General features: G+C 34.9%; 1 protein-coding gene across 1 annotated transcript in view; it reads right to left on the bottom strand.

Annotated features, from left to right (window-relative positions):
- pigg (phosphatidylinositol glycan anchor biosynthesis class G) overlaps positions 1-27,845 on the bottom strand; it is a 132,050-nt gene that overhangs the window by 7,071 nt on the left and 97,134 nt on the right. Inside the window, exons 10-12 of the mRNA XM_048187998.1 lie at positions 21,596-21,787; positions 4,906-5,224; positions 1,766-1,929 (exon numbers count right to left, since the gene is read on the bottom strand). Coding sequence (XP_048043955.1) covers positions 1,766-1,929; positions 4,906-5,224; positions 21,596-21,787 — 675 coding nt within the window. The remainder of the gene's footprint in view (positions 1-1,765; positions 1,930-4,905; positions 5,225-21,595; positions 21,788-27,845) is intronic.

The raw sequence follows: 27,845 nt of genomic DNA, 5'->3' as shown, positions 1-27,845 counted from the left end.
ACCTAATTCTGAAACCTAAATCAAACATCAAACTTCTGACACATGCGCAAAGTTTCATGAGTTTTCGAGCAAGTTTAGGACATCAAAAATGCAATTCATTTCGGAGAAGAAGAATAATTGACCGAGCAATTACAACAGGGTCCTCACACCATCGGTGCTCGGTTTTTCTATCCTACATAACTTCCTTATTACCTCACCCCACCAAAGTATGGGAACCCCACACAGGCACTGTTGCTGTGGTTGACCTGTCTGACGTCAGAGAGTTTCTGTGGAGTTGCTGTTTTGAACTCTTTTAGCTCAAAAGACTAAAGAAAAATGTGATTCCTCATAGAACGACCTCTTTAAAGAATAATTTCATTGTGTAAAAATGGAGAGGCCAGTGTGAGCGTGTATCTCGGGTGAAGTCTGATTGTCTCGGCATGATTTCCATTATTCATTGTTCTGTGAGTGGCTCTAATTGCACCATCATTACCAGCTCGAGCTCTAATAACTGCCCCGATTCCTCATTCGCTCTGACAGATCACTTCAAGCGCCATTAAAACAATTATCTTAAGAAGACGAGCACTGATTAATATTCCCATAATGCTCTGTAATTACACATCACTGATATGTGGATGTGGCTGGAATCTTTGAAAACAGTCTTTATTCTTTTTCTTCCCTATTTTAAAGCAATACAAATGTTGGGATTTTTTTTTTTTTTTTCAGAAAAACTGCAGCACAAATTTGTAAGGGTAAAGAAAATGAAAGGAGAGGTTTCCTCAGAGATTTTTTTTTTATTACAGATGTCCCTATTACAGTGAACTACGGAAGCGCTGTTATTGCCCTATAACTCATCAGTCATTTTAAGCTTTTTTACTGCACTGCAGTATTTTTAATAGAAAAGCGTCACACCGGAAGGTTGTTGCAGCACTATTGCATAAAACTATATTTAAAGGGGAAATGTTGCACAAAAGCAGATGTTCTTTGTAAAACTATGTAGAAAAACTCTAACAATTGCCAAAGCTGCAAAAACATCTGATTTAAAAATAGTCATGGGTATCACAAACTATTATTATCATTTACTTAAAACAAAAACTATTAAAAACATTTCTGTTAATTAAAATAATAAAGCTGAAATTAGATAATATATAAATATTAGTTGAAGTTTAAGTTTGAAGCACGAAATTTATTAACTGGAAATAAATAAAAACTAAAACTACCTAAAACAAAAACTTTAACATTAAAAATAATGAACATACCTGTAAATAGCAATATTTCTTTAAAAAATGAAACTAAACAAATTAAATGACAAAAGCACATAATGACATTGCTAAACTTTTAACTAACATTAAATAATAATAAAACTATACTGTCAAAAACATGAGCTCATTAATATATGATTATCTGGGCAGCACTTCAAAAACAATCATCCAATCAGAATTTAGAATCAGAACTATTTGTTTACAATTATTTATCCACGCATATCATTATTGTTTTAAATTCATGTTCCTGGTAATCTTGAATCAGAATAACTCCTCCCTCTTGCAGCATCTCATCTCTTCTCTGATGACGAGGGCGGGGCAACCTGTCACTCACATGAGATCCACCAATAGCAAACCACAACCATCCAATCAATTCCCCAGAGACAAAATCAAGCCCCGCCCTACATTTGATCTTGTTCCAGAAGCCGTTTCACTTGGATATATGACACAATAGAGAAGAAAAGCAACTTGTTTCATACTAACTTTAAGTATGTGTGTGAGAGAGAGAGTGTCGTGTGTGTTACCTGTCTCTCTCTGAGCTCAGGTGACACAGCAGGTGACAGGCCCAGAGCAGTGGTCCAGTGTAAGTGCTCAGCGCCGTCAGGAAAACAGCAGGTGCTTCTACATAACTCTCCAAACCCACGAAACCCACAGAGATGTCCACTGTCCCGATGTTATTAGAGTTTCCCTGAACACATGACACACAAAACAACACCAACACAACTTAAACTGGGTCATAGCTGTTCAGAATGACATCCGGGCGAGTAAATGAACTTTCACTTTTCACTTTATTTACACTTTCAAACATAATTTCCAGGTTAATGAAACAGACGTCTCTCGCACATGCACAAGAAATAGCTTACTTCTGTGTTGCAAAATAAGGTGGATAAGCAGTAGTAAAGTGATGCAGCACACACACACACACACACACACACAGCGCTGTGTTTCAGTCTCCACTGACAGACTCAGACTCTGAGGGTCCCTCGGCTGACGGATGGATGAGGATGAGGGGAAATAAACGAACGGATCCTGCTCTTCCCTGTCAGCGGCTCACAGGAGGCCGTGTCTGTCACTCCGGCTGTCTCTCTTCCCTCTCTTACTCCCATCATTTCATGCTAGTTTGCAGTGTCAGTGTGGGCGGGAAAAGGGCCTGGCCTGACAAAATGAGCTAAACCAATGTGACAATTTACAATTAACAATCACTTTCACCCTGCTTAATGACTACAGAGGGAGAGCAAAGAATGTATCCGTCCTTTGACAGTTCAGCTGCGTTGACCCTGACTGTCCCTTTGATGATGATGTCATTGTCAAGCCCATAATTTCTATGCTCCGGTGCTTTAAATGATAATTGGCCAGTAAAGCACCATTTATGACCCTTACTTCAACACACACACACACACACACACACAATCTCAGTGTCTCATTATAAAAGCGATTCTTTCGAACAGGTTTCTAAACAGGTTTCTAAACTTCTGTCTGTCAGTTTTGAGGTCATTTACTGTCACTATCAGTCAAAAGTTTGGAATTTTTTTTTTTAATGTTTTTGATGGGGTGCTCCTATCGATCGGCTAACAAACGCTATCCGCCAGTAATCGCTTCTAATGATTGGATCGGCGGTCTCTATAAAGGCTGATCTCTTAAACCGATCTCATGCTGACGATGCATAAAGATGCACGCCTGCTGTGAGAGGTATGGCATGACATGCAGCGGCGCTTACAAAGTGATTTTCTGTGAGCCGTAATTTCACAAACAGCGTGAGTGAATCGCTGCGCGCTCTCTCTCTTTACCTCTCAAAATGCTTTAATGGCTTCACATCACCACATCACTTCTATAAGCAAGCTAGAGTTGACACAGGTATTGTCACTTGCACAATCGAGGCATTGTCACATCGTCACTAAAGTTTATAATTTGCATTTCTTTTTAAGTCTTGCTAGTGTTTAAACCACTCAAGCCGCCTCACAAACAGCTCGAGAGTACCAAATTACGCTTAAATGGTCAAATGCACACAAATATATGTACAAAATTAACATTTAGGTGAGTATTCGTGTAAACACAGTCGGTTTTGTCTTAAGGGAATGTAAACAGTTGAGAAAGAAAACACGTGTATCAGTGCATTCGCTCTTAAAGTGACAGCAGCCTAATAATCCTGCTGCAGCCTCTGATTTTCTCTTTGTTTTTATTGTTTGATTAACATTATTGACACTCACTGCTCTTAAATGAATACCTTTTATAACTGTAATTGTAAGTTCATTTATTCAGGCAAGACTATCCATTATTATTTTTTCATTTGATTCCTCAATTTCTTTAGTATTTTTTGCCTCAATACTACTGTTAGACCTACTTATTTATTGGTGCTACTGCTTGTAAATAGTTTATTTGTTTTTATTTTATTACTCTTCACTTGTCTTTTTTTGTGAATTCAATTCAGAGTTTGAAATCAGGCTTGTCTGTGTGCAAGCTATTGTGCAACTATTGTCCCATTGTAAAAACAAAAATGCACTGCATGATCAAACATTTTGGTAAGATAATTTTAATTTTTTTTTTGAAAAATGTCTCAAAAATTTCCCCCTTTCCCCTTCAAGATAAAAAAAATTCCCCACAAGAGTCACCTAAGAGGGGAATTACCCCCATTTCCCAAAATGAAATTCAGGCCTTGAATGAATGTCTGTAAAAATCCTGATTGGAGCATCCCTATAAATAATTCTACATGTTAAAAACAGCTTCAAATAGATCAGTACGGGCAGATACTGCTTCCTGTGATTGGCTCAAAAAATCCTGATCGGAGCATCCTTAGTTTTTGCTTACCAATGCTGTACTGATTTGATCAAAAATACAGTAAAAAAAAAAAATAATATTACTGCAATTTAAAATAACTGTTTTCTATTTAGATATATATATATATTTAAATAATTTTATATTGTTATTATTTAATTTATTAATTTTTTAAATATATTTATTATTAATTTTATTTTCAGTTTTAGTAATTTTAGTACCACACCTGTATTTCAGTCAGTCATCTTTTTTTCCCCATCTAATATTTGTATTTTATTTCAACTTTTTGCGTAACACTTTAGGGTCCAATTCTCACTTTGAACTAGTTACTTATTAGCATGCATATCACTAGGATATTGGCTGTTTATTAGTACTTATAAAGCACATATTAATGTCTTATTCTGCATGATCATATTCTACATCCCTTAATTCTACCCCATGACTAAACTTAACCTTACTAACTATTAATAAGCAGTAATTAGGAGTTTATTGAAGCAAAAGTGAGAATTGGACCCTAATCTTTTTTATTAATAGTTTTAGTTAACTAGAACAACACAGCAACAGAAATAAAAGTGCAGTTGCACATGTAAAGTTCTGTTATTAAGACAAAAACATTGTATTAATTTTCTCCTTCGTTAACTAGTCTCAAGGTTCAGTCCCAAATATACAATGAGCCTCATTTGTAATCATCACATTTCTTTGTAAATTATTCATAAAATCCATTCTTGCAAGTGTTAATTGTAAAAAGTGCTCTAAATCTTGATGGAATCAATCATGGGTTTGGGCAGAGAACAATGAAACCGCTCGATATATGCATGCATGGAGGAAACTAGACCTGTACTCATTTCACTAAAGAAAGTAATTCTCCCAGATCTTCTCCTCTCCTCATTACCTGGAAGTAGAAGAAGGCCTGGCCGAACCAGTAGTGCATGATGGTGGTCTGGGCGGCGTCGTAGTGCAGCTTCTTCCAGATGAACTGAGCCATGACGGTCTGGATGAGCAGACAGCAGGCCAGCGTGGGCAGATTATGAGCTCTGAAGAGCAGAGCCACCAATAACACCACCCCGCTGTACACTTCCCACAATCCTCTGCTCTTCAGACGCCCACTGTCCGCCGCTGACGACATCACCTGCGAGCGCAACAGGTCCTTCACGCCGGTGAATAAGATGCCGAGGACGAAAACGTAGACGAACCGTGCCTCGACGGTTCCTCTGAAAGAGAGAGAGAGATTGTTGTTTAGGCTCATCAGAGACGCTCACACTTTCACCCACACACCAGAATCAATATTGACTGCGAACAGCCTTTTGTTTGAAGCCTCGTCTTCATCTCGGTCAAAGCTTGAGAGAATCAATAACAGAGAGGTTTGGTGCTTCTCAGCGGAGAGCAGAAGTTACTTATTATAGCCCAACCGGGGGTCAGTGAGGTCGGCCGGCCAGCGCTCAGGAGGAAATCAGCAAAATCCGCCTCAAAGATCGGCTTCTCGCTGTTGATAATGTAGTAAATGCAGCAAAACTGTCGGGAAAATTTCAGGTCGATGTTCACATCAGAAATATACAGTGTGAAGTTTCTTCTCCTCGCATCATACACCTCTTTTTAAGTATACTGAAGCTATTTAAGGGGAGAATATACACTATATCATCACTATCATCACCTTGTATGTCCAAAACCGCTACTTCTCGGAAAATGGAAAAACACTGGGGTTTTTTTTGTTTTTTTTAATAATTAGACACTGTGTTGATATTGTGGCTTTATATGCGTGTCATTATATTAACCTTTCACCAAAATCAAGCTCAAATGGAGTTACGAGGTTTCTGATGTCAGACATACACGTTTTATTATCTGTCAATATATGAAATATGGTTTCTGCCTATATTGTTCCACAGTCTGCTAAACTAGATTAGGATCATGCAGTATATTGGGCGAAAACCTTGTATCTCCATATTTCATTGTTTTTGTTTGTTTCGTTTTGTTTTTTTCCATAAATCATTACTATTGGTCACTCTTTAGGTTTTTCAAATATTTACAATATGTAGTCCTTTCCTTTAAACAGAATATTCTCTGTAAATGTTGGTCAAGATTATTCACAACCTGTCTCGGCCCGATTCGGTTTTCTTTGTATATGTTACCTCTTGGGTCAATTTTTAGTAAACATGGAATTTATTTTCACTTTATGCAATGATATGCAAGCCAATCTTCCTCTGAAAAAGAACAGTAAGAAGCAAATGGAGTCGTTGTGGGACTGTATACATGAAATCAAATCATGGCTATCTTTAAATTTTTCTTAAATTGAATGAGGATAAAACTGAAGTTGTGTGGTTTGGAGCCCCAAATAATTTTGCTGATCTGGGCAGTCTAGCCCATTTCTGTAAGCCATCAGTGTGTAATTTTGACAGCAATCTCAAGTTTGAGAAACAGAATTAATCTGTGGTTAAGTCCTGTTTTTATCACTTGAGATTAATAGCGAAGGTGAAGCCATTTTTGTTCATGCATGATCTCAAAAAAGTCATTCATGCATTTGTATTTAAAAGGTTAGATTGCAACTCACTATGTCGGCATGAATAAATCATTGCTTAACTTGCTCGTAAGAGAGACCATAGTACTCCAGTTTTGAGTTTTTTTAAAATGGTTACCTATCGATTATAAAAGAAATTTTAACATTTTTTTTTTTTTTTACAAATTATAGCATGGCTCTATTGTATTTGGTGGATCTGATTGAGAAATATGATCCAAAACAGTCAGCTGACCAGCTGGCTTTGATGATTCCGAGAACTAAAAGAAGTGGAGATGGAGCTTTTGTGGCGATGGCTCCAAAACTTTGGAATGGTTTACCCTTTTCCCTCAGATCGGCACCCACACTAAATGTTTTTAAATACAAACTTAAGGAATACCTCCTCACATCAGCATTTAATGGGGTATAGAAATTGATTATGTTTTAAAAAACTGAGGGGTTTAGTTCACTGTTATTTTATTTTGTGGTTTTAGTGTTGTGTTTTTGTGATTGTCTTTATGTGTTTACATATTTGTACAGCACTTTGATCAATGGTTAGTTGAGTAAAAGTGCTTAATAAATAAATAAAAAAAATGAAATGTAAGATTTTTGCAGTAAAATATCCAAAAAGCACTAGGCCAGTGTTATATATTTTGTTCACTTGAGTACTTACAATATCCCAAATGTTTCCAACTATTTGTAAATCGTGAGAAAATTGCAATTTTAACCAAGGCTCCGGGACGTGTGAGGAGTCGCCTGTCAATGGCGTCATACCCGCGTTACCCTCGGTTTCTGGTTTGATTTTGTAGAAACCATGGAAACACCAAAGACGCTTTAATATTTACATGTTTTAATAGTCAAGGGAACAACTGTTTTGATATATTTATAGACAGAAAACTAATTATTGTTATATAGCTCAACACGTTTAGTCTTATTGTTTAAATCTAATTTTCTTGATTTTTTGCGAGTCTCATGCTTTACCACGCCTCAGAGAAAAACACTATTTTGTGAAGTAGCTAACATAGCATAATCAGATGCAGCTTTATTTTTAGTAACAGTAATACAGCATTTTCTTTATCATACAATACGTTTTAAAATTAATTGCATGCCATTTATCAACACAATCATCCAGCATTTATTAATATGATATTCTAATATTGATCTATCTTACTGCAGTGTGTAACAGTGTCTCACATTTTCACATTTCAGATGTTTTCCACTGGCTGTGAGGTGAAGACGACATCTCCCATGATTCCACGCTCAATCTCAGTGCCATCAAGCTACGCCTTTTTTTTTTAATAGGCAACCTCTAGTGGTGAAAAATGTACTTATTGTAGCTTTAACCAATGAAAAGTACAAAAAAGAGCTTGTGACTAAAGCTCGTAACTCCATTGGCTCCTCAAACTGTCAGTCAAACCTCATAACTCCGCCCCTCCTCTATCGTGAATGAAGTGCTGCACACTTTTTGGAGCGTCTCTGCTTGTTTGCAATGCAATGGTAAATAAAGAACTGGTTTTAATAAGTACATTGTTTATATATATATATATATATATATCAATTTCATTACTGAAAAAAATATGGCCAAGTTAAATGGCATCAACCAAATTATTTACTAAATCACTGATGCAGCAAACTAAACTACATCTCCATTATTGTTCCAATAGCTGCAATATTTTCAAGAATTCAAGATTTACAGATTGGCAATGATTTAACTAAATTAAAACTTTATTTTAGTGAATCGGTTCATTCCATCCAATGATTCACATAAATGAACCAATTCAAACTGAAAAAATCCAATGATTCTTCTCTGTGCAAAAGTATTAATATTAAAACAGTTATTTAAACTGCTGTTTTCAACTATATTCTAGTTTCTTTGTTGTATTTAGTGTACTTCTATCTGTTCAGGTTTAATGCTGTCTCTCTAATCATTCATACAAAACCATTGTTCTTGAACCAAAAGTACTGCCAGGATTAAATTACATTACATAATCCAGTTATGATGATCTGATCTGCTTTAACATGCAGCATATTGTGCTCTTAAACAGCTTCGATGCACTTTGTGAGTTGCTAGTGTAGTTTTGTAAAAGGGCAGCAGGACTGTATGTAGTTTAATGATGTTAAATCACGAGTAGCTTGTAGCTGGAGACGCTCGCTTTCACAGCACACTGGATCAGTCACATTAAATGTGATTAGAGCAAAACAGGCGGGGGATTTCAGCAATTTCCCTGGAGAAGGAGGAAAATCTCATCATTTTTATTGCCACTGTGTCTCTGTTCCTCTTCACTGTAAATAAGCTCCATCAGAGAGAAAACTACATCTGCACAAAACACTTTAATCCAACACGCGTTACCATGACAACCAGAACTTGGCAACGGCACGTCGTTCCCAGGCAGGGACGCGTATGCCGAGAGGATGACGCAGCGGGAAAAACGTCAAACCGACGGCCGACGAAATCATTCTTTAACCTGCACAAACAAACGAGGTTCAAAGGAGTGTTGTGTTTCATTACAGTAGTGCTGCCTGCAACAGGGTCAACAAACTTTGTGAACTCTGTCATCTCTATAAAGGGTAAAAAGGAGTGATTCATGCAAAGATGAAAATTCTGTCATGATTTACTCACACTCGTGTCGTTACAACAATCAATGAACGAACGAACGAACGAACAATTAAATTAACAAAAGGATAAACAAAACGGCAAATGAACTAATGAACAAATTAACATGAAAGAGAGGAAGGAAGGAAGGAAGGAAGGAAGAAAGAAAGAAAGAAAGAAAGAAAGAAAGAAAGAAAGAAAGAAAGAAAGAAAGATTAAAGGAAGGAAGGAAGGAAGGAAGGAAGGAAGAAATGATGAAAGGAAGGAAGAAAGGAAGGGAAGGGATGAGGGAAGGAAAGAAAGAAGGAAAGAAGGGATGAAGGAAGGATTAAAGGAAGGAAGGAAGGAAGATGAAGGAGAGGAGGAAAGAAAAAAGAAGGAAGAAAGGAAGGAGGGAAGGAAGGAAGGGAGGAAGGGATGAAAGGAAGGGAAGGGATGAAGGAAGGAAAGAAAGAAGGAAAGAAGGAAAGAAAGAAAGAAGGGATAAAGGAAGGATTAAAGGAAGGAAGGAAGGAAGGAAGGAAGGAAGGAAGGAAGGAAGGGATGAATGAAGGAAAGGAAGAGAAAGAAGGAAAAGGAAGGAAGAAATGATGAAAGGAAGGAAGAAAGGGAAGGGATGAAGGAAGGAAAGAAAGAAGTAAAGAAGGAAGGAAGAGATGAATGAAGGAAAGAAGGAGAGAAGGAAGAAAAAAGGAAGGAAAGAAGAAAGGATAAAAGGAAGGAAGGAAGGAGGGATGAAGGAAGGAAAGAAAGAAAGAAAGAAAGAAAGAAAGAAAGAAAGAAAGAAGGGATGAAGGAAGGATTAAAGGAAGGAAAGAAGGAAGGAAGCAAGGAAGGAAGGAAGGAGGAGGAAGAAGAAAAAAGGAAGGAAGAAATGATGAAAGGAAGGAAGAAAGGAGTGGAGGAAGGAAGGAAGGAAGGAAAGAAAGAAAGAAAGAAAGAAAAAGAAAGAAAGAAAGAAGGGATGAAGGAAGGATTAAAGGAAAGAAAGAAGGGATGAAGGAAGGATTAAAGGAAGGAAGGAGGAGGAAGAAGAAAAAAGGAAGGAAGAAATGATGAAAGGAAGGAAGAAAGGAGTGGAGGAAGGAAAGAAAGAAAGAAAGAAAGAAAGAAAGAAAGAAAGAAAGAAAGGGTGAAGGAAGGATTAAAGGAAAGAAAGGAGGGATGAAGGAAGGATTAAAGGAAGGAAGGAAGGAAGGAAGGGATGAATGAAGGAAAGAAGGAGAGAAGGAAGAAAAAAGGAAGGAAGGAAGCAAGGAAGGAATGAAGGAAGAGATGAAGGAGAGGAGGAAGGAAAAAGGAAGAAAGGAAGGAAGGAAGAAATAAAGAAAGAAAGAAAGGGATGAAGGAAAGAAGGATGAAAGAAATGAAAGGAGGAAGGAAGAGATGAAAGGAAGGAAGGAAGGAAGAAATAAATAAAGAAAGAAAGAAAGAAAGAAAGAAAGAAAGAGCTGGAGGTTTGAGCACCAATCAGAAGGTGTTGCTCACAGGCCCCGCCCCCTCAGGGTCAGGCTGGCTCCGCCCGGCAGCCGCAGCAGGACTGACTCAGGATCAGTGGATTAACACACAGCACAGTCAGTCAGGCCGTATTTATAGAAACATCTGATATGAAGCTCTACAGACCCAGAATCAGTCGGATCAGAGCAGATCAGATCGCTGGAGTCAGCAGAAGCTCCTCTATAAAACACAAACTGCACCAGAGGAGCGTTTTACTGCTCAATCCACGTTCACACCGTCAGTGTGCTGAAGACAATCCTGGACGAAGTGAAACACTGACTGCAGCATCACAGCCGTGACGGGTCAGAACCAAAACTGAAACTTATTCACGCAGTCCAGCTAAACCAGCTGCAGATGAACCTCACAGTGCTGCAACATATTTAAATGAGCTCATGCTTTATAGGCAAATTCATGCAAATGAGGCTCATTCTGCAATGTGCTGAATTCACACTCTCTCTCTCTCTCACCTTGCATCCTTACTTCAGGAAGCTGTGCCAGTCCAGCCAATCAGATTGCGTGTTTGTGATGTTCATGTGCAGCGCTCATCAGATGGCAGTGAAGGTCTGTGTTCATTCATCTGGATTATCATTAATCTGTGAGTTCTGCAGAGATTCACTCGCTCCGACGGGCCGCACACTGAAGGCGTGTGAAACGCACAAAAATAATAACAATATCAGTGTGTGTGTGTGATGTGTGTGAGAGAGACGTGGTTTGGGTTGCCAGATATTGCGTCAGATTTAAAAATGTCCACTCTAATAAAGGCAAACGTCGTGCATGACTGTGTTCGTGTTCTCCAGACAACAGACCGCACACATCAACTCAATAAACATGCTGAAGTCTGTTTGTTTATTCATTCACCCCGTCTTTCTGCTTTATTCAGAGCCAGTGTTGCTGACCTGTTGAGCCCACAGCGGTCTGTCTGCGTCTGGAGGATGAGAGGAACAATGAGAGGACAATATGACCTTTGACCCGAGAGCACTTTTGACCTTGCGTCACGCAGGGTACTGTGAGCAACATGAACCCATGATAAAGTCCTGCCATGGGTGCTATAGAGCTGAATTCTGATGAATTAAAAAGAAATAAATGACTGAACAACTGCACGAATGAACGAGTGACTGAATGAACAAACTAAGAAGAAAGAAAGAAAGAAAGGTCAAATGAACAAACACACAAAATTAACGAAATAAATAAATGTAAAAAGTAAATGATTTATAAAATAATTAAAAATAAATTAATAAATTAATAAAATAAATAATTAAATAATTAAAATAAATAAATGAATGAAAAATATAAATAAATAATATAAATAATTACAAATAAATAAACTAATAATAAAATAAATAAATGAATTATAAAAAAATAAATAAATGGATAAATAAAATAAATACCTGCAAGAACAAAGAAAGAGAAAGAAAGAAAGAAAGAAAGAAAGAAAGAAAGAAAGGTCAAATGAACAAACACACAAAATTAAATAAATAAATAAATGAATAAAATAAATTAAATAATTAAAATAAAAACATGAATAAAAAATATAAATAAATGATATAAATAATTACAAATAAATAAACTAATAACAAAATAAATAAATGAATTATAAAAAATAAATAAATGCATAAATAAAATAAATAAACAACTGCAAGAACAAAGAAAGAAAGAAAGAAAGGTCAAATGAACAAACCAACAAAATTAATGAAATAAATAAATAAATTAAATTTTTTTATAAATGATTAATAAAATAAATAAATAAATAAAAAATGAATAAATAAATGAATAAAATAAATAAATAAATAACATAAATAATTAAAAATAATAAAATAAATAAATATTTTATAAATAAATAAATAAACAACTGCAAGAACAAACAAGAAAGAAAGAAAGAAAGGTCAAATGAGCTAACAAAATTTAATAAAAGAAAAAAATGAAAGAAAGTGATGAAAGTTAATGAAATTAAAAATAAAAAACAAACAAAGAAATAATAAAAATAAAAAAATATTACAAATAAATAAATAAATAAAATAATTTATAAATAAATAAATGACTGAACAAATGCAAGAATGAATAAGTGAATGAATGAACAAACAAACAAGAAAGAAAGAAAGGTCAAATGAACAAACACACAAAATTAATTAAATAAATAAATAAATGTAAAAATAAAAAGTAAATAAATGATTTATAAAATAATTAAAAATAAATTAATAAAATAAATAATTAAATAATTAAAATAAATAAATAAATGAATGAAAAATATAAATAAATAATATAAATAATTACAAATAAATAAACTAATAATAAAATAAATAAATGAATTATAAAAAATAAATAAATGCATAAATAAAATAAATAACTGCAAGAACAAAGAAAGAAAGAAAGAAAGAAAGAAAGAAAGAAAGGTCAAATGAACAATACAACAAAATTAATGAAATAAATAAATAAATGTAGAAAAGAAAAAAATGATTAATAAAATAAATAACTAAAAATGAATGAATAAATAAATAAATAAATAAAATAATTAAAAATAATAATATAAATAATTATTTTATAAATAAATAAATGAACAACTGCAAGAACAAACAAACAAGAAAGAAAGAAAAGTCAAATGAGCTAACAAAATTTAATAAAAGAAAAAAATGAAAGAAAGTGATGAAAGTTAATGAAATTAAAAATAAAAAACAAAGAAATAATAAAAATAAAAAAAATATCACAAATAAATTAATAAAATAATTTATAAATAAATAAATAACAACTGAACAACTGCAAGAATGAATAAGTGAATGAATGAACAAAAACAAGAAAGAACAAAATTAATAAAAAAGAAAAAAATAAATGAAAGAAAGTGATGAAAGTTAATGAAATTAAAAATAAACAAAAAGTAAATAAAAAAATAATAAATAGATATAAATAATCAATAAAAAATGAATAATAAAAATAAAATTAATAAAAAAACAATTAATTAGAAAATAAATTAATAAATAAATGCATTTATTTATTTATAAATACAAATACAGGTTATTATGATCAACATAAACCCATGCAAAAGTCGTGTCATGATTGCTAGGGTGTCCTGGGTGGTTGATAGGGTGTTGCTATGATGTTCAGGCTTGTTGCTAGGTGGCCAAAATAGCCCACCCCCAAGTCTCTATGATATTCTGGTTAAACTAACATGTCTCAGGACCATCGCTATGGGATCATTTTACTGTCCGCCGGCCAAAAACTGAACACCTGATTGCTGAAAAAAACACTAGCACACCTCTCCTCAACAAGACACATGATTTGAGATCTCATGTGTTCACAGCACAAGCCGTGCGAGACTAGTTACACGCCACACTTGCCGTTTGATTCATTTTTTATACAGGTCGTATCTCAAAGAGCTTCAGAAGAGAAATGTGTGAGTGTGTGCACACATTAATGTGTCTATTTTGTGATCCGAGCAGAATTCATTTCCATCTCTATGTGGGATCCGCATGCATAAACACTCTCAAACGAGGCGTCAGATCAAAACACACACCCCTAGATTAATCAGGATAAAAATACGCAGGCTTTTTATGGACGCAGGTGTGCCCGAGTGCTTTTAATTACTCTCTTCAGATCTAAAAAGCTCAGAAAAAAGGGCAAATTCCACTTGAAAGTGAGTGTCGAGGACTATGCCCTGCTGTCTCTGGAGGGCAGAGCACTTGAGGTGAGCACTTTTAAGGGTGCAGGGCACTACCTTCGCATGTGAACACCCTACACACTAACACACTTTATTTGATTGTGTGAATGTGACCTTAAAGGGATAGTTCACCCAGAAATGAAAATGATCCCATGATTTACTCACCCTCAAGCCATCCTTATGATTTCCTTCTTTCAGCAGAACACAATCTGAGTTATATTAAATAATATCCTTGCTCTTCCAAGCTTTATAATGGGAGGATGGAGATTTTGAAGCTACAAAAAGTGCATCTATCCATCATAAAATTAATCCATACGACTCCAGGGGGTTAATAAAAGCCTTCTGAAGCGAAGCCATGCGTTTTTGTAAGGAAAATATCCATATTTAAAGCTTTATAAATTATAATTACTGGCTTCCGGCAATGGCCGTATGCGCATTCAGGAGTGCATTTCTCATTTTAGACTTCTTATTTGTGACCGGTGTTTTGTTTTGCTCTATCCTCTGTGCTTCATCAATTCTCATCTAAGCTTACACTCAACTCTCTCCTGAACGCACGTACGGCCTTTGCCAGAAGCCAGTGATTATAGTTTTAAATATGGATATTCTTCACTTCAGGAGGCCTTTACTAACCCCATGGAGCTGTATGGATTACTTTTATGATGGATGGATGCACTTTTTGGACTTCAAAATCTCGGACACTATTCCATGCCATTATAAAGCCTGGAAGAGCCAGGATATTATCTAATATAAATCCAATTGTGTTTGACTGAAAGACAAAAGTCATATACACCTAGAATGTCTTGAGGATGAGTAAATCATGGGATAATTTTCATTTTTGGTTGAACTATTCCTTTATAACCTAGCAGAAAAATGTTTATAGATGAAACATCTTAACCAAACAAACATGTCAGGACTCATAAATATATGAGGGGATACATTATATATGCATTCAACTGATCAAAAGTGACAGTAAAGACACTTATAATGTCTTTATATTTCAAATAAATGAATCTATTTTTTATTCATCAAAGAATCCTGAAAAACAAAATGTATGACAGTTTCCACAAAAATATGTACGGAAGAGGATTAGGGCCAAGCAATAATAAAAAAATAAAACCATCTCGAGATTAAAGTTGTTAAATTTTGAGAAAAAAGTCGAGATAAAATGTTGAGAATAAACTCATTAAATTATGAGAAAAAAACTCGTTAAATTACGAATTTGTTCTCATAATTTAACAACTTTTTTCTCGTAATTTAACGAGTTTATTCTCAACATTTTATCTCGACTTTTTTCTTGAAATTTAACGAGTTTTTTCTCGTAATTTAACGGGTTTATTCTCAACATTTTATCTCGACTTTTTTCTTGAAATTTAACGAGTTTTTTCTCATAATTTAACAAGTTTATTCTCAACATTTTATCTCGACTTTTTTCTTGAAATTTAATGAGTTTTTTCTCGTAATTTAACGGGTTTATTCTCAACATTTTATCTCAACTTTTTTCTTGAAATTTAACAAGTTTTTTCTTGTAATTTAATGACTTTATTCTCAACATTTTATCTCAACTTTTTTCTTGAAATTTAACAAGTTTTTTCTTGTAATTTAATGAGTTTATTCTCAACATTTTACCTCGACTTTTTCTTGAAATTTAACAACTTTTTTCTCGTAATTTAACGAGTTTATTCTCAACATTTTATCTCGACTTTTCTTGAAATTTAACAACTTTTTTCTCATAATTTAACGAGTTTATTCTCAACATTTTATCTCGACTTTTCTTGAAATTTAACAACTTTTTTCTCATAATTTAACAAGTTTATCCTCAACATTTTATCTCGACTTTTTTCTTGAAATTTAACAAGTTTTTTCTTGTAATTTAATGAGTTTATTCTTGTAATTTAATGAGTTTATTCTCAACATTTTATCTCGACTTTTTCTTGAAATTTAACAACTTTTTTCTCATAATTTAACGGGTTTATTCTCAACATTTTATCTCGACTTTTTTCTTGAAATTTAAGAAGTTTTTTCCCGTAATTTAATGAGTTTATTCTCAACATTTTACCTCGACTTTTTCTTGAAATTTAACAACTTTTTTCTCGTAATTTAACGAGTTTATTCTCAACATTTTATCTCGACTTTTCTTGAAATTTAACAACTTTTTTCTCATAATTTAACAAGTTTATCCTCAACATTTTATCTCGACTTTTTTCTTGAAATTTAACAAGTTTTTTCTTGTAATTTAATGAGTTTATTCTCAACATTTTATCTCGACTTTTTCTTGAAATTTAACAACTTTTTTCTCATAATTTAACGGGTTTATTCTCAACATTTTATCTCGACTTTTTTCTTGAAATTTAAGAAGTTTTTTCCCGTAATTTAATGAGTTTATTCTCAACATTTTATCTCGACTTTTTTCTTGAAATTTAACAACTTTTTTCTCATAATTTAACGAGTTTATTCTCAACATTTTATCTCGACTTTTTTCTTGAAATTTAATGAGTTTTTTCTCGTAATTTAATGACTTTATTCTCAACATTTTATCTCGACTTTTTTCTTGAAATTTAACAACTTTTTTCTCATAATTTAACGGGTTTATTCTCAACATTTTATTTCGACTTTTTTCTCGAAATTTAACGAGTTTTTTTCTCATATTTTAATGACTTTATCCTCAACATTTTATCTCGACTTTTTTCTTGAAATTTAACAAGTTTTTTCTTGTAATTTAATGAGTTTATTCTTGTAATTTAATGAGTTTATTCTCAACATTTTATCTCGACTTTTTCTTGAAATTTAACAACTTTTTTCTCATAATTTAACGAGTTTATTCTCAACATTTTATCTCGACTTTTTTCTTGAAATTTAATGAGTTTTTTCCTCGTAATTTAATGACTTTATTCTCAACATTTTATCTCGACTTTTTTCTTGAAATTTAACAAGTTTTTTCTTGTAATTTAACGGGTTTATTCTCAACATTTTATCTCAACTTTTTTCTTGAAATTTAACAAGTTTTTTCTTGTAATTTAACGAGTTTATTCTCAACATTTTACCTCGACTTTTTCTTGAAATTTAACAACTTTTTTCTCGTAATTTAACAAGTTTATCCTCAACATTTTATCTCGACTTTTTTCTTGAAATTTAACACGTTTTTTCTTGTAATTTAATGAGTTTATTCTCAACATTTTATCTCGACTTTTTCTTGAAATTTAACAACTTTTTTCTCATAATTTAACGGGTTTATTCTCAACATTTTATCTCGACTTTTTTCTTGAAATTTAAGAAGTTTTTTCCCGTAATTTAATGAGTTTATTCTCAACATTTTATCTCGACTTTTTTCTTGAAATTTAACAAGTTTTTTCTTGTAATTTAATGAGTTTATTCTCAACATTTTATCTCGACTTTTTTCTTGAAATTTAACAACTTTTTTCTCGTAATTTAACGGGTTTATTCTCAACATTTTATCTCAACTTTTTTCTTGAAATTTAACAAGTTTTTTCTTGTAATTTAATGAGTTTATTCTCAACATTTTATCTCGACTTTTTTCTTGAAATTTAACAAGTTTTTTCTTGTAATTTAATGAGTTTATTCTTGTAATTTAATGAGTTTATTCTCAACATTTTATCTCGACTTTTTTCTTGAAATTTAACAACTTTTTTCTCGTAATTTAACGGGTTTATTCTCAACATTTTATCTCGACTTTTTTCATGAAATGTAATGAGTTTTTTCTCGAAATTTAACGAGGTTTTTCTCAAAATTTAACAACTTTAATTGCAAGATGGTTTTATTTTTTTTATTATTGCTTGGCCCTAATCCTCTTCCGTAAATATGAACTGTTTTCAACATTGATAATAATCATAAATGTTTCTTGAGCATCAAATCATCATATTAGAATGATTTCTGAAGGATCATGTGACACTGAAGACTGGAGTAACGATGCTGAAAATTCAGCTCTGATCACTGGATATAAATTACACTTTACTATATAATGACATGGAAAACAAGTTACATTAAATTGTAATAATATTTCACTGTTTTTACGGTACTTTTGCTCAAATAAATGCAGCCCCCATTAGACTTCTTTCAAAATCATTAAAATCTTCTGAACAGTAGTGTAATATACAGACAAAATACAATTTTAAAACATATAATATTAGTGTGTAAAATCACAAAAACTTAATTTGTAATAAATTCATCATGTTTTTATTTCTTTTGTTTAGAGTGACAATTTCTGCCCTGCCTGAAGAAAGTATATTAGAATTTTTCCATTTTGTTTTTCTTAATGATTAATTGCATGAACTGACTAGCTTCAGTTTCTTTCTCCTGCTTTCTGAAAGAAGAAATATAATTAAGCTTTAACGCTGTAAGCGCTGAGATTTCACCAGACCTGTACCTGCTCTCCATCCCTCGAGAAGCGTGATCAGAATTCAAGTTTTCCTCTCTGACGGCAAACACAGTCTGCGTTGAAGTCGTCTGAATGGAGATTCTATATTCTGCATGTTGTTCAGTTTAAGATGTGCACTTCTCTTCAACAGATGATATCTCATTCTGACACTACTGAACTCACACGCTCCCTCTCTCCATTCACACGCTCCAAAATCTGTGTCTCCGCCAAAATTCCTGTTTATTTCTTTTCCACTCAGCTTTCTCTGACAACAATCATCCACCGCAAACAGCTTTGAGGATCAACTCTGATTAAAAAAGCATCTTTTTACTCTGTATTTTGCGTGCTCGTGGTTTTCTCTCAATGAAAGTCGACCGTGCTTTATATTTCTTAATCAAAGGCGGAACAGAGATAAACAAAACCAAACAACAATGAGCTCAAAATTAAAACTTGCTCAGAGTTTTACAGGTTTTTCATTAAACTTGTTGCATTGCATTATGGGATTCGGTGAAAGATGTGCCGCTGCCCTAGAATACTCCAAAACGTGCATCATAATTATGTTGTGTACATGCTAAAAATATGCTTATGAAGTCAGAAAAGCTATTAATACTTCTTGTTTACACAAAGAAAGACATTTCGAACGGACTAAATAACCACACGCTGAGTTGTTTAGTAGCTTGTTTCATGCATGTGGTGCAATAATTCTGTTTTGGTCTTCTAACACAAATAAATTAGATGCAAAACAGACTGGAGGTTGTTTACGCCTCTAAAAGCAGCTTGAGACATATCTGTGATTTACATATCTCTTCAGAAACTTCTCTGAAATGGCATGAGAGTGAGTAAAAGATACTTTCATTTTTAGCTGAACGACCCCTTTAAATGCACTAAAATCAACACTCACTGAAAACGTGCGATACGGAGACAGAAAACAAGAGGGAGAGAGCGCGAGCCGAAACAATGGGGCGTAAGTCAGCGGACATCTACTTAACAGGCGCGCTAAAGGTTGCCAGGGCAACATAAACAATGTCCTGCAGTGATTAATGAGTGTGAGAGTGAGTCCGGTGGCACAGGGCGGCAGTGCCAATTACCTCACCCAGACGCTCGCGCTCTCTCTGTCATATGGAGAGTGTGTAATGGAACACAGCCTGTGGCGCTACACCAAGGCCAGGAGGTCAAAGATTTAATTAGGTGGGAGTAAATGTCAAGGGGAAGAGGCGAGCGGCCATATTTTGTCACAGGAGTGAGTTGAAACTGTGTGTGTGTGCCTCAGAAAACTCTTTGTACTTTTATGAGAGTGTGTGAAGATCTGCCATAGTATAAAACGGGCTCTCTTAGGCCTGATCCACTCTAGACAAGTACACAGATGCATATGAGAATGCTTGACTGACGCATAGCAAGTGCACAACTAACTTTCCTCAATCTCTGGCTGAGCTGGATAGATCTGAAAAAGCTTGACGACGTGAAACAGAGTTCAATACAGTATGTTTTTCTGTAGGCACACAGAAAGCTGCCTCTCAGACAGCACACGAGTACTGAACTGAGCTCTCTTTTGCTTGAAAATACACAGAAAATTATGTCAAAATATCCATTTTGGTGAGTATTCACGTAAACACAGTTGTTATGTCTTAAGTGAATGAAACAGCTGGGAGAATATCGGATGTGTATCAGTGTATTGGATCCGTGCATTCAGCCTTAAAGTGACAGTAACCTAATAAACGTGCCGCTGTCCGTCATTAAAGTGGTCCTTGATTATGATTTAACTTTTTTAACTTTAGTTAGTGTGTAATGCTGCTGTTTGAGCATAAACAACATCTGCAAAGTTACGACGCACAAAGTTCAATGCAAAGGGAGATATTTTCTTTTTTTGATATTTTACAGAAATCAAATGGCTGGTAGGGACTACAACGAGCTTCTTCCTGGGTTAGTGACATCACAAACCCCAAAATTTACGTAAACCCCGCCCTTGAGAACACACAACAAAGGGGGCGGGGCCATGTTGGGCTGCTTTAGAGAAGAGGAAGAGTTGTTGTAGTAGAGTGTTGTTGCCATGCCGTCATTTTACACCGGACTGCTTCACAAACGAGGGTCAATTCAACACAAAAGATGAACATGACAGCACACGCTAGTAGATGAGTTGAATCAACTCCACAGCAACTACATAAATTTATCCACTAACCATTCAGAAACGTCTAAAAGTTGTAACTTCTTCCTGAGTCTCTCCATCAGTGTCGACTCCGGTTTGAACAATGTAAGGCTGAACACCGTTACTGACAATCCTCATTTTGGCTGCGTGAGATTCTCCTGCTTTGTTGTTGTTGAGCTGTTAAAGCTCCGCCTTCTTCTGGAGCAGCAGCTCATTTGCATTTAAAGGGACACACACAAAAACAGCGTGTTTTTGCTCACACCCAAATAGAGGCAAATTTGACAAGCTATAATAAATGATCTGTGGGGGATTTTGAGCTGATTTTAGTCAAAAGACTATGACTAAAATTAAATCAAAGTATGTAGTCCATATGATTTGTTTAAAATAAAATTATAATTTTATATAAAATTATAAAATGAATTACTTTTATTTAGGAATTTGTAAATTGATCAAAGTGACATTTAAGACATTTATAAATAATATTACAAAAGATTCTATTTCAAATAAACTCTGCAGGTTTGGGTCCTGAATGTGGTTCTGTAGGCAGAGAAACTCCAGGACTATTTGCTGTAATTTCTGTTAATAACGAGTTTAATCATTCCTGAGTCGACACTAAACAATCCTCCACTCTCGACGGTCAGAATCAAGGCCTCTTGAGTCGAGCTCTCATGTTAAATACTCTTGGGAAACACTCCATCCCCGCATTTCTGAGCTCACGGACATGAAGTTAGCGGAGAAACTTCAGACAATTCGACAACAACGATAATGAGGGAAGCTAATTTATTCACCATCTGACATTCAAGGAATGTCAATAAGATATTTAAATATCATCAAACTTACTTGGAGACGGCACGGCTGCTGTGTTGCCATGGGAACAGGACGTTTCCGACAGCGGCGCGATAGCTGTAAACTCCGAGCAGGCCGAGCGCCAGGGCGATCTTAGACACCAGCGAGCAGTGACGCTGAACCAGGAGGAAGATCAGAACCAGAGACAACACTGCCAGCACGGAGAGGAACGCCTTATGATCCCCACTGAAACACACACACACACACACACACAGTGAATAAACAACAAGACAGACGTGTTCTCCTTACATATGCACAGAAACACTGAATATAAAACAGCAGAGAGACAAACCCTGCATGATTTGAACTCTAAACACATGCAGTATATCAGCATAAACAGGCATGATGCAACATGTTAAGCTGAGTTTTTGTGCAATAACACACCTTGTTGGTGTTTCTGTTTGGATTTCTGTTCTATACACACAGAAATCTCACTGATCCAAAGATGCTGCAATTCAGAATTTCACTCTCCCTACTTGAAAAAGTGTAATAGAACGGGGAACTTGGGAACTGGGAAATGCACAAGTACTCTGTCTGGGTGCCGCATAGAGATCTGCATGATTTATGATAAAAAATAAAATCAAATTTAAGCAATAAGAATGCATGAACAGACAGTCAAGTTTCTACATTATCAACACCGGCAAACTCAACACCTGCAGAAAAAAATAGTTAAAATAAAATAAAATAAAAAAATAAAAAATAAAAAAATAAAAAATAAAATAAAATAAAATAAAACAAAATAAAATAAAATAAAATAAAATAAAATAAAATAAAATAAATAAAATAAAATAAAATAAAATAAAATAAAATAAAATAAAATAAAATAAAATAAAATAAAATAAAATAAAATAAAATAAAATAAAATAAAATAAAATAAAATAAAATAAAATAAAAATAAAATAATGGTTTTGGTTCCAAAAATATTTTCTCCATCCATTTTCTCCATATGGAGTTCAAATAAATCCTCAACAAAAAACTTTTAAAGCAAACAAAACCAACCAGATTCAAAATAATTCACAACATTGTAAACTTTGATTTGAAGCAATAAAATAAAATAAAATAAAATAAAATAAAATAAAATAAAATAAAATAAAATAAAATAAAATAAAATAAAATAAAATAAAATAAAATAAAATAAAATAAAATAAAATAAAATAAAATAAAATAAAATAAAATAAAATAAAATAAAATAAAATAAAATAAAATAAAATAAAATAAAATAAAATAAAATAAAATAATTAGAGGGGGAAATAAAAATACAAGAATGCCTACTTAACGTTTAATATGGGAATAAACTACTCATACAGCATTGCCAATGACTACAAATTATATTATATTGCAAATGACAAATAAATAAACAATTATTGTACAATGTAATAGTATAGTATAAATAATAGTATAAAATACAATATGTTTAATTTACAGCAAAATAGTCAAATATATTGTAGTATTCTAGGAGACTGATTTAATTATTTCATTCACCATGGGCGATCTGTTTATATGTTTTTGTATTATAATGTAATGAAGAAAGTGAAAGAAATGTTGCACCCTATATTGATATCTAGAGAGCAGAGCGACCGGCGACAGATTTAATCCTGATATATACATAAAGACAGCAAATGAGATGCATATATATGCAACATATTTTGGAACTGACACAAAGGAGGCAACTATTGATTGACAGGATTATCAGCCAATGCTGGAAATCTCAAGAAGCCCAAATATTGTCATATGTATCAGTCCATCAGAATTCAGGAGGCAGAGAAACTGAGCCGCAGTGTGTGTGTGTGTGTGTGTGTGTGTGTGTGTGTGTGTGTGTGTGTGTGTGTGTGTTCAGAATGCAGCTGGAGTTCTCCTCTCATCTAAGGTAATCAGGTGTGGGCCACACAGGCCAGACTGAAAGGTGTGTGGGTGTGGGTGTGGGTGTGTGTGCCAGCAGTGCGGACATGATGAGGTGTGTGTCCTGAAGTGAAGCAGAGGTGTGTGTGTGTGCAGTGAAGTGAAGGAAGGGTGAGTGCTAAAGGTGTGCACTGACATGAAGCCACAGAACTGCTGCTCATTACCCACAGACAGACAGACAGGGGCTCTGTTCCAACACATGCTCACTACAGCCTACACAGGCAGCTGTCTTCTAAGGCAACATCCTAACTGAAACGGAGGACCTTAAGTGACTCATTTGGAATGCTCTATATGGCCAGCAACTCCTTATTAGCTTCCTATAGAATTTTCATCAGCAACGGAACGTTTAGTTAAAATGACAAGCTGCCAAAGTCACGCCCCCCAGTGGTGAACAACTGAAATTTCGAAACACTTAAAGGGTTAGTTCACCCAAAAATTAAAATAATGTAATTTATTACTCACCCTCATGCCGTTGCACACCCGTAAGACCTTCATTCATCTTCGGAACACAAATTAAGATATTTTTGATGAAATCCGATGGCTCAGTGAGGCCTGCATAGCCAGCAATGACATTTCCTCTCTCAAGATCCATTAATGTACTAAAAACATATTTAAATCAGTTCATGTGAGTACAGTGGTTCAATATTAATATTATAAAGCCACGAGAATATTTTTGGTGCGCCAAAAAAACAAAATAACGACTTATTTAGTGATGGACAATTTCAAAACACTGCTTCAGGAAGCTTCGGAGCGTAATGAATCAGTGTGTCAAATCATGATTCGGATCGCGTGTCAAACCTGCAAACTGCTGAAATCACGTGACTTTGGCGCTCCGAACCGCTGATTCGACACGCTGATTCATAACGCTCCGAATCTTCCTGAAGCAGTGTTTTGAAATCGGCCATCACTAAATAAGTCGTTATTTTGTTTTTTTGGCGCACCAAAAATATTCTCGTGGCTTTATAATATTAATATTGAACCACTGTACTCACATGAACTGATTTAAATATGTTTTTAGTACATTAATGGATCTTGAGAGGAAATGTCATTGCTGGCTATGCAGGCCTCACTGAGCCATCGGATTTCATCAAAAATATCTCAATTTGTGTTCTGAAGATGAACAAATGTCTTACGGGTGTGGAATGACATTATTTTCATTTTTGGGTGAACTAACCCTTTAAGACGTAATGATGCCTCGTTAACTGAAATCATGTGACTTTGGCAGTTTGATTCACTGATTCAAAACAAAAGATTCGTAAAGCTTCATGAAGCAGTGTTTTGAAATCGGCCATCACTAGATATTGTTGAATAAAGTCGTTATTTTGTTTTTTTAGCACACAAAAAGTATTCTCGTCACTTCATAACATTAAGGTTGAACCACCGTAGTCACATGACTGTTTTAAATATGTCTTTAGTAGCTTTCTGGGCATCTGAAAGTGTAAATTATCTTGCTGTCTATGCAGGCCTCGCTGAGCCATCGGATTTCATCAAAAATATCTTAATTTGTGTTCTGAAGATGAACGAAGGTCTTACGGGTGTGGAACGACATGAGGGTGAGTAATAAATGACAGAAATTTCATCTTTGGATGAACTAACCCTTTAAGGCGACTCTTTTAATGAATCATTCAAAAAGGCTCAAAAATCAAGTTTATGGTTTGAAGTCGAACAACTCACTCACTGATTCTCTAAACTGCATTACTTCTGTCATATCCAACTCAAAAAGAAATCAAATTATTTGAAAATTAATATGGCTAGTTTTGTGAAACTCCAGGGTTTGTGTTAAGTCTACTAAACTGTCCATATAACAACATAAAGTTAAAGGCAGCTTTGTCTTAAATGGCACTTGAATGAAATAAACATGAAACACTGTTTTGTTTAGTATATTAAGTACATACTTAGAACCAATTATCTGGGTGAAAGGAGGAAGCAGCCAGCGTGAGAGAAAGAAATAGGTAGAGAGTGCATGGAAAGAGCACAGAAGAAAAGGAAGTGGAGGAAAAAAGATGCAGACGGAGAGAGAAATTTTCATCCTGATGCCAGTGACCCTGAGCGTCTCTCTGCTCCCTATCTATCTGCTCCCAGACAACCAGAAGAATACTAATGCATCGCTCTCTCACACACACACACACACACACACACACACACACACACACACACAAACACCTGTCAGCATGTGTGAGCGCATAAGTGTGCATTTCAGGGTCGGGTTTCAAAATAAGTGCAAGGGCATGTATGATCGTCTCAGACTGCTTCGGAAAGTGTATGCGAGAGGAAAATACTTCAATGTGAAGCTCGGATCCAAAACCCAGTGAATCATGGCTGCGTTCTTGATGCAAATGGCTGTTTCAGAAGGATGTTGTAAGATATGTATGACAAGCATTAAAATGGAAGACAAAGTAAGAGAAATAACTTATAAATAGTCATTCAATACTGAAAACCAAACCAGTTGCCGGTCCCCATTGACCTCCATAGTATTGTTTGTTTGTTTCAGTCAGTATGCTCATCTTAAAAGGCAGCTGTCTATGATGTAGGCACTCAAGGCAGCTCACTAGGTTTTGAAAATGTCCCAGCATGCACCTTTCAGTCACTGAAACCACCCCAAAACATGTTTATACACACAAAGACAGGAGGTTCACTCTCAAGACATGATTAGGCTCTCAATCCCAGCAGAATCCATTAATTCTGTTGATTTCTCTCCTCCGCCGGCGTTCGAAGCGGGACAGACTCGTATAATATGCATATGCACACTCAGAAACCACAAATCGCAACATTCAGACTTTGTTGATCATGATTGCCTGCGTGACACCGGCTTCCAGACCTGTCAGTTCAGACTAAACCTTGAAATAAAGCACGCCTCATTTACGACAGCAAACGTTTACTCAGCAGGACTCTGAATGAATACTACGAGACGCTCATCCAATTAGTCTCTTTAAACAATAACGCTGACATGTCGCAGAAATAAGAAAGCTGTGTTCTGTCAGAGTAAAGCCGGATAATACCAGAGAGGGTCAGCGAAGGACAATAACAGACCTGTCAATCTGAGAAAAATGAGCAAATGAACAGAGCGAGCGGAAAAAAGAGGATAATTACTAAAGTCTAAAGTTCGGCTCAATGTCAGCTGTGTCTTATAAGTTATGATGGCAAACTTATGACTATTAAAGAGATGGTTGATTATGATTTCACTTTTTTAACTTTAGTTAGTGTGTAACTAAACAACATCTGCAAAGTTACGACATTCAAGTTCAATGCAAAGGAGATATTTTCTTTTACAGAAATTGCTACAACAAATGGCTGGTAGGGACTACAACAAGCTTCTTCCCAGGTTGGTGACATCACTAACCCCAAAATTTACATAAACCCCGCCCCCCGAGAACACACAACAAAGGGGGCGGGGCCATGTTGGGCTGCTTTAGAGAAGAGGAAGAGTTGTTGTAGTAGAGTGTTGTTGACATGCCGTCATTTTACGCCGGACTGCTTCACAAACGAGGGTCAATTCAACACAAAAGATGAACATGACGACACATGCTAGTGGATGAGTTGAATCAACTCCACAGCAACTACATAAATGTATCCACTAACAATTCAGAAACGTCCAGTTTCATTCTAAAAGTTGTAACTTCTTCCTGAGTCTCTCCATCAGTGTCGACTCCGGTTTGAACAATGTAAGGCTGAACACCGTTACTGACAATCCTCATTTTGGCTGCGTGAGATTCTCCAGCTTTGTTGTTGATGAGCTGTTAAAGCTCCACCCTCTTCTGGAGCAGCAGCTCATTTGCATTTAAAGGGACACACACAAAAACGGCGTGTTTTTGCTCACACCCAAATTTTGAAGCTATAATAAATGATCTGTGGGGTATTTTGAGCTGAAACTTCACAGACACATTCTGGAGACACCAGAGACTGATATTACATCTTGTGAAAGGGGTGTTATAGGTTCCCTTTAAAATCTTTTATAAGAAGCAAGCAAATGTGTTTTTGTGCGAATCAGCCACACTTAAAATATTAATCTTTGTCATCAAGAGTTCACGAATCCGGTGCACGGGTTGTATGCTATTTCTGGATTTCTATTTCCCAAGTGTGCATCCATGCATGATTTCTGGGGTGAATAATAAAAACATTCCTTTGCACAACAAAAGAGGAGTTTGTGACTGTTCAAACCTTCTGAGTTAAAGGGGTCATGATATGAGAAATCAAATCTGCCTTGATCTTTTGACACATAAAAGCTCTCTGTACCATTAAAACTTCCTGCAAGTTTCATAGCTTAAAACATCCTCATTATAAACAAGGTATTTATTTAATCAAGCTCCAAAAATGTCTCATTTTGATATTGTGGGATCTGTGATGT

This window comes from Megalobrama amblycephala, linkage group LG4, assembly GCF_018812025.1.
Source record: "Megalobrama amblycephala isolate DHTTF-2021 linkage group LG4, ASM1881202v1, whole genome shotgun sequence".
In the NCBI taxonomy this organism is placed as follows: domain Eukaryota; kingdom Metazoa; phylum Chordata; class Actinopteri; order Cypriniformes; family Xenocyprididae; genus Megalobrama; species Megalobrama amblycephala.
Note: the sequence above shows the minus strand (reverse complement) of the source record. Positions and strands in the feature narration are given on the sequence as shown.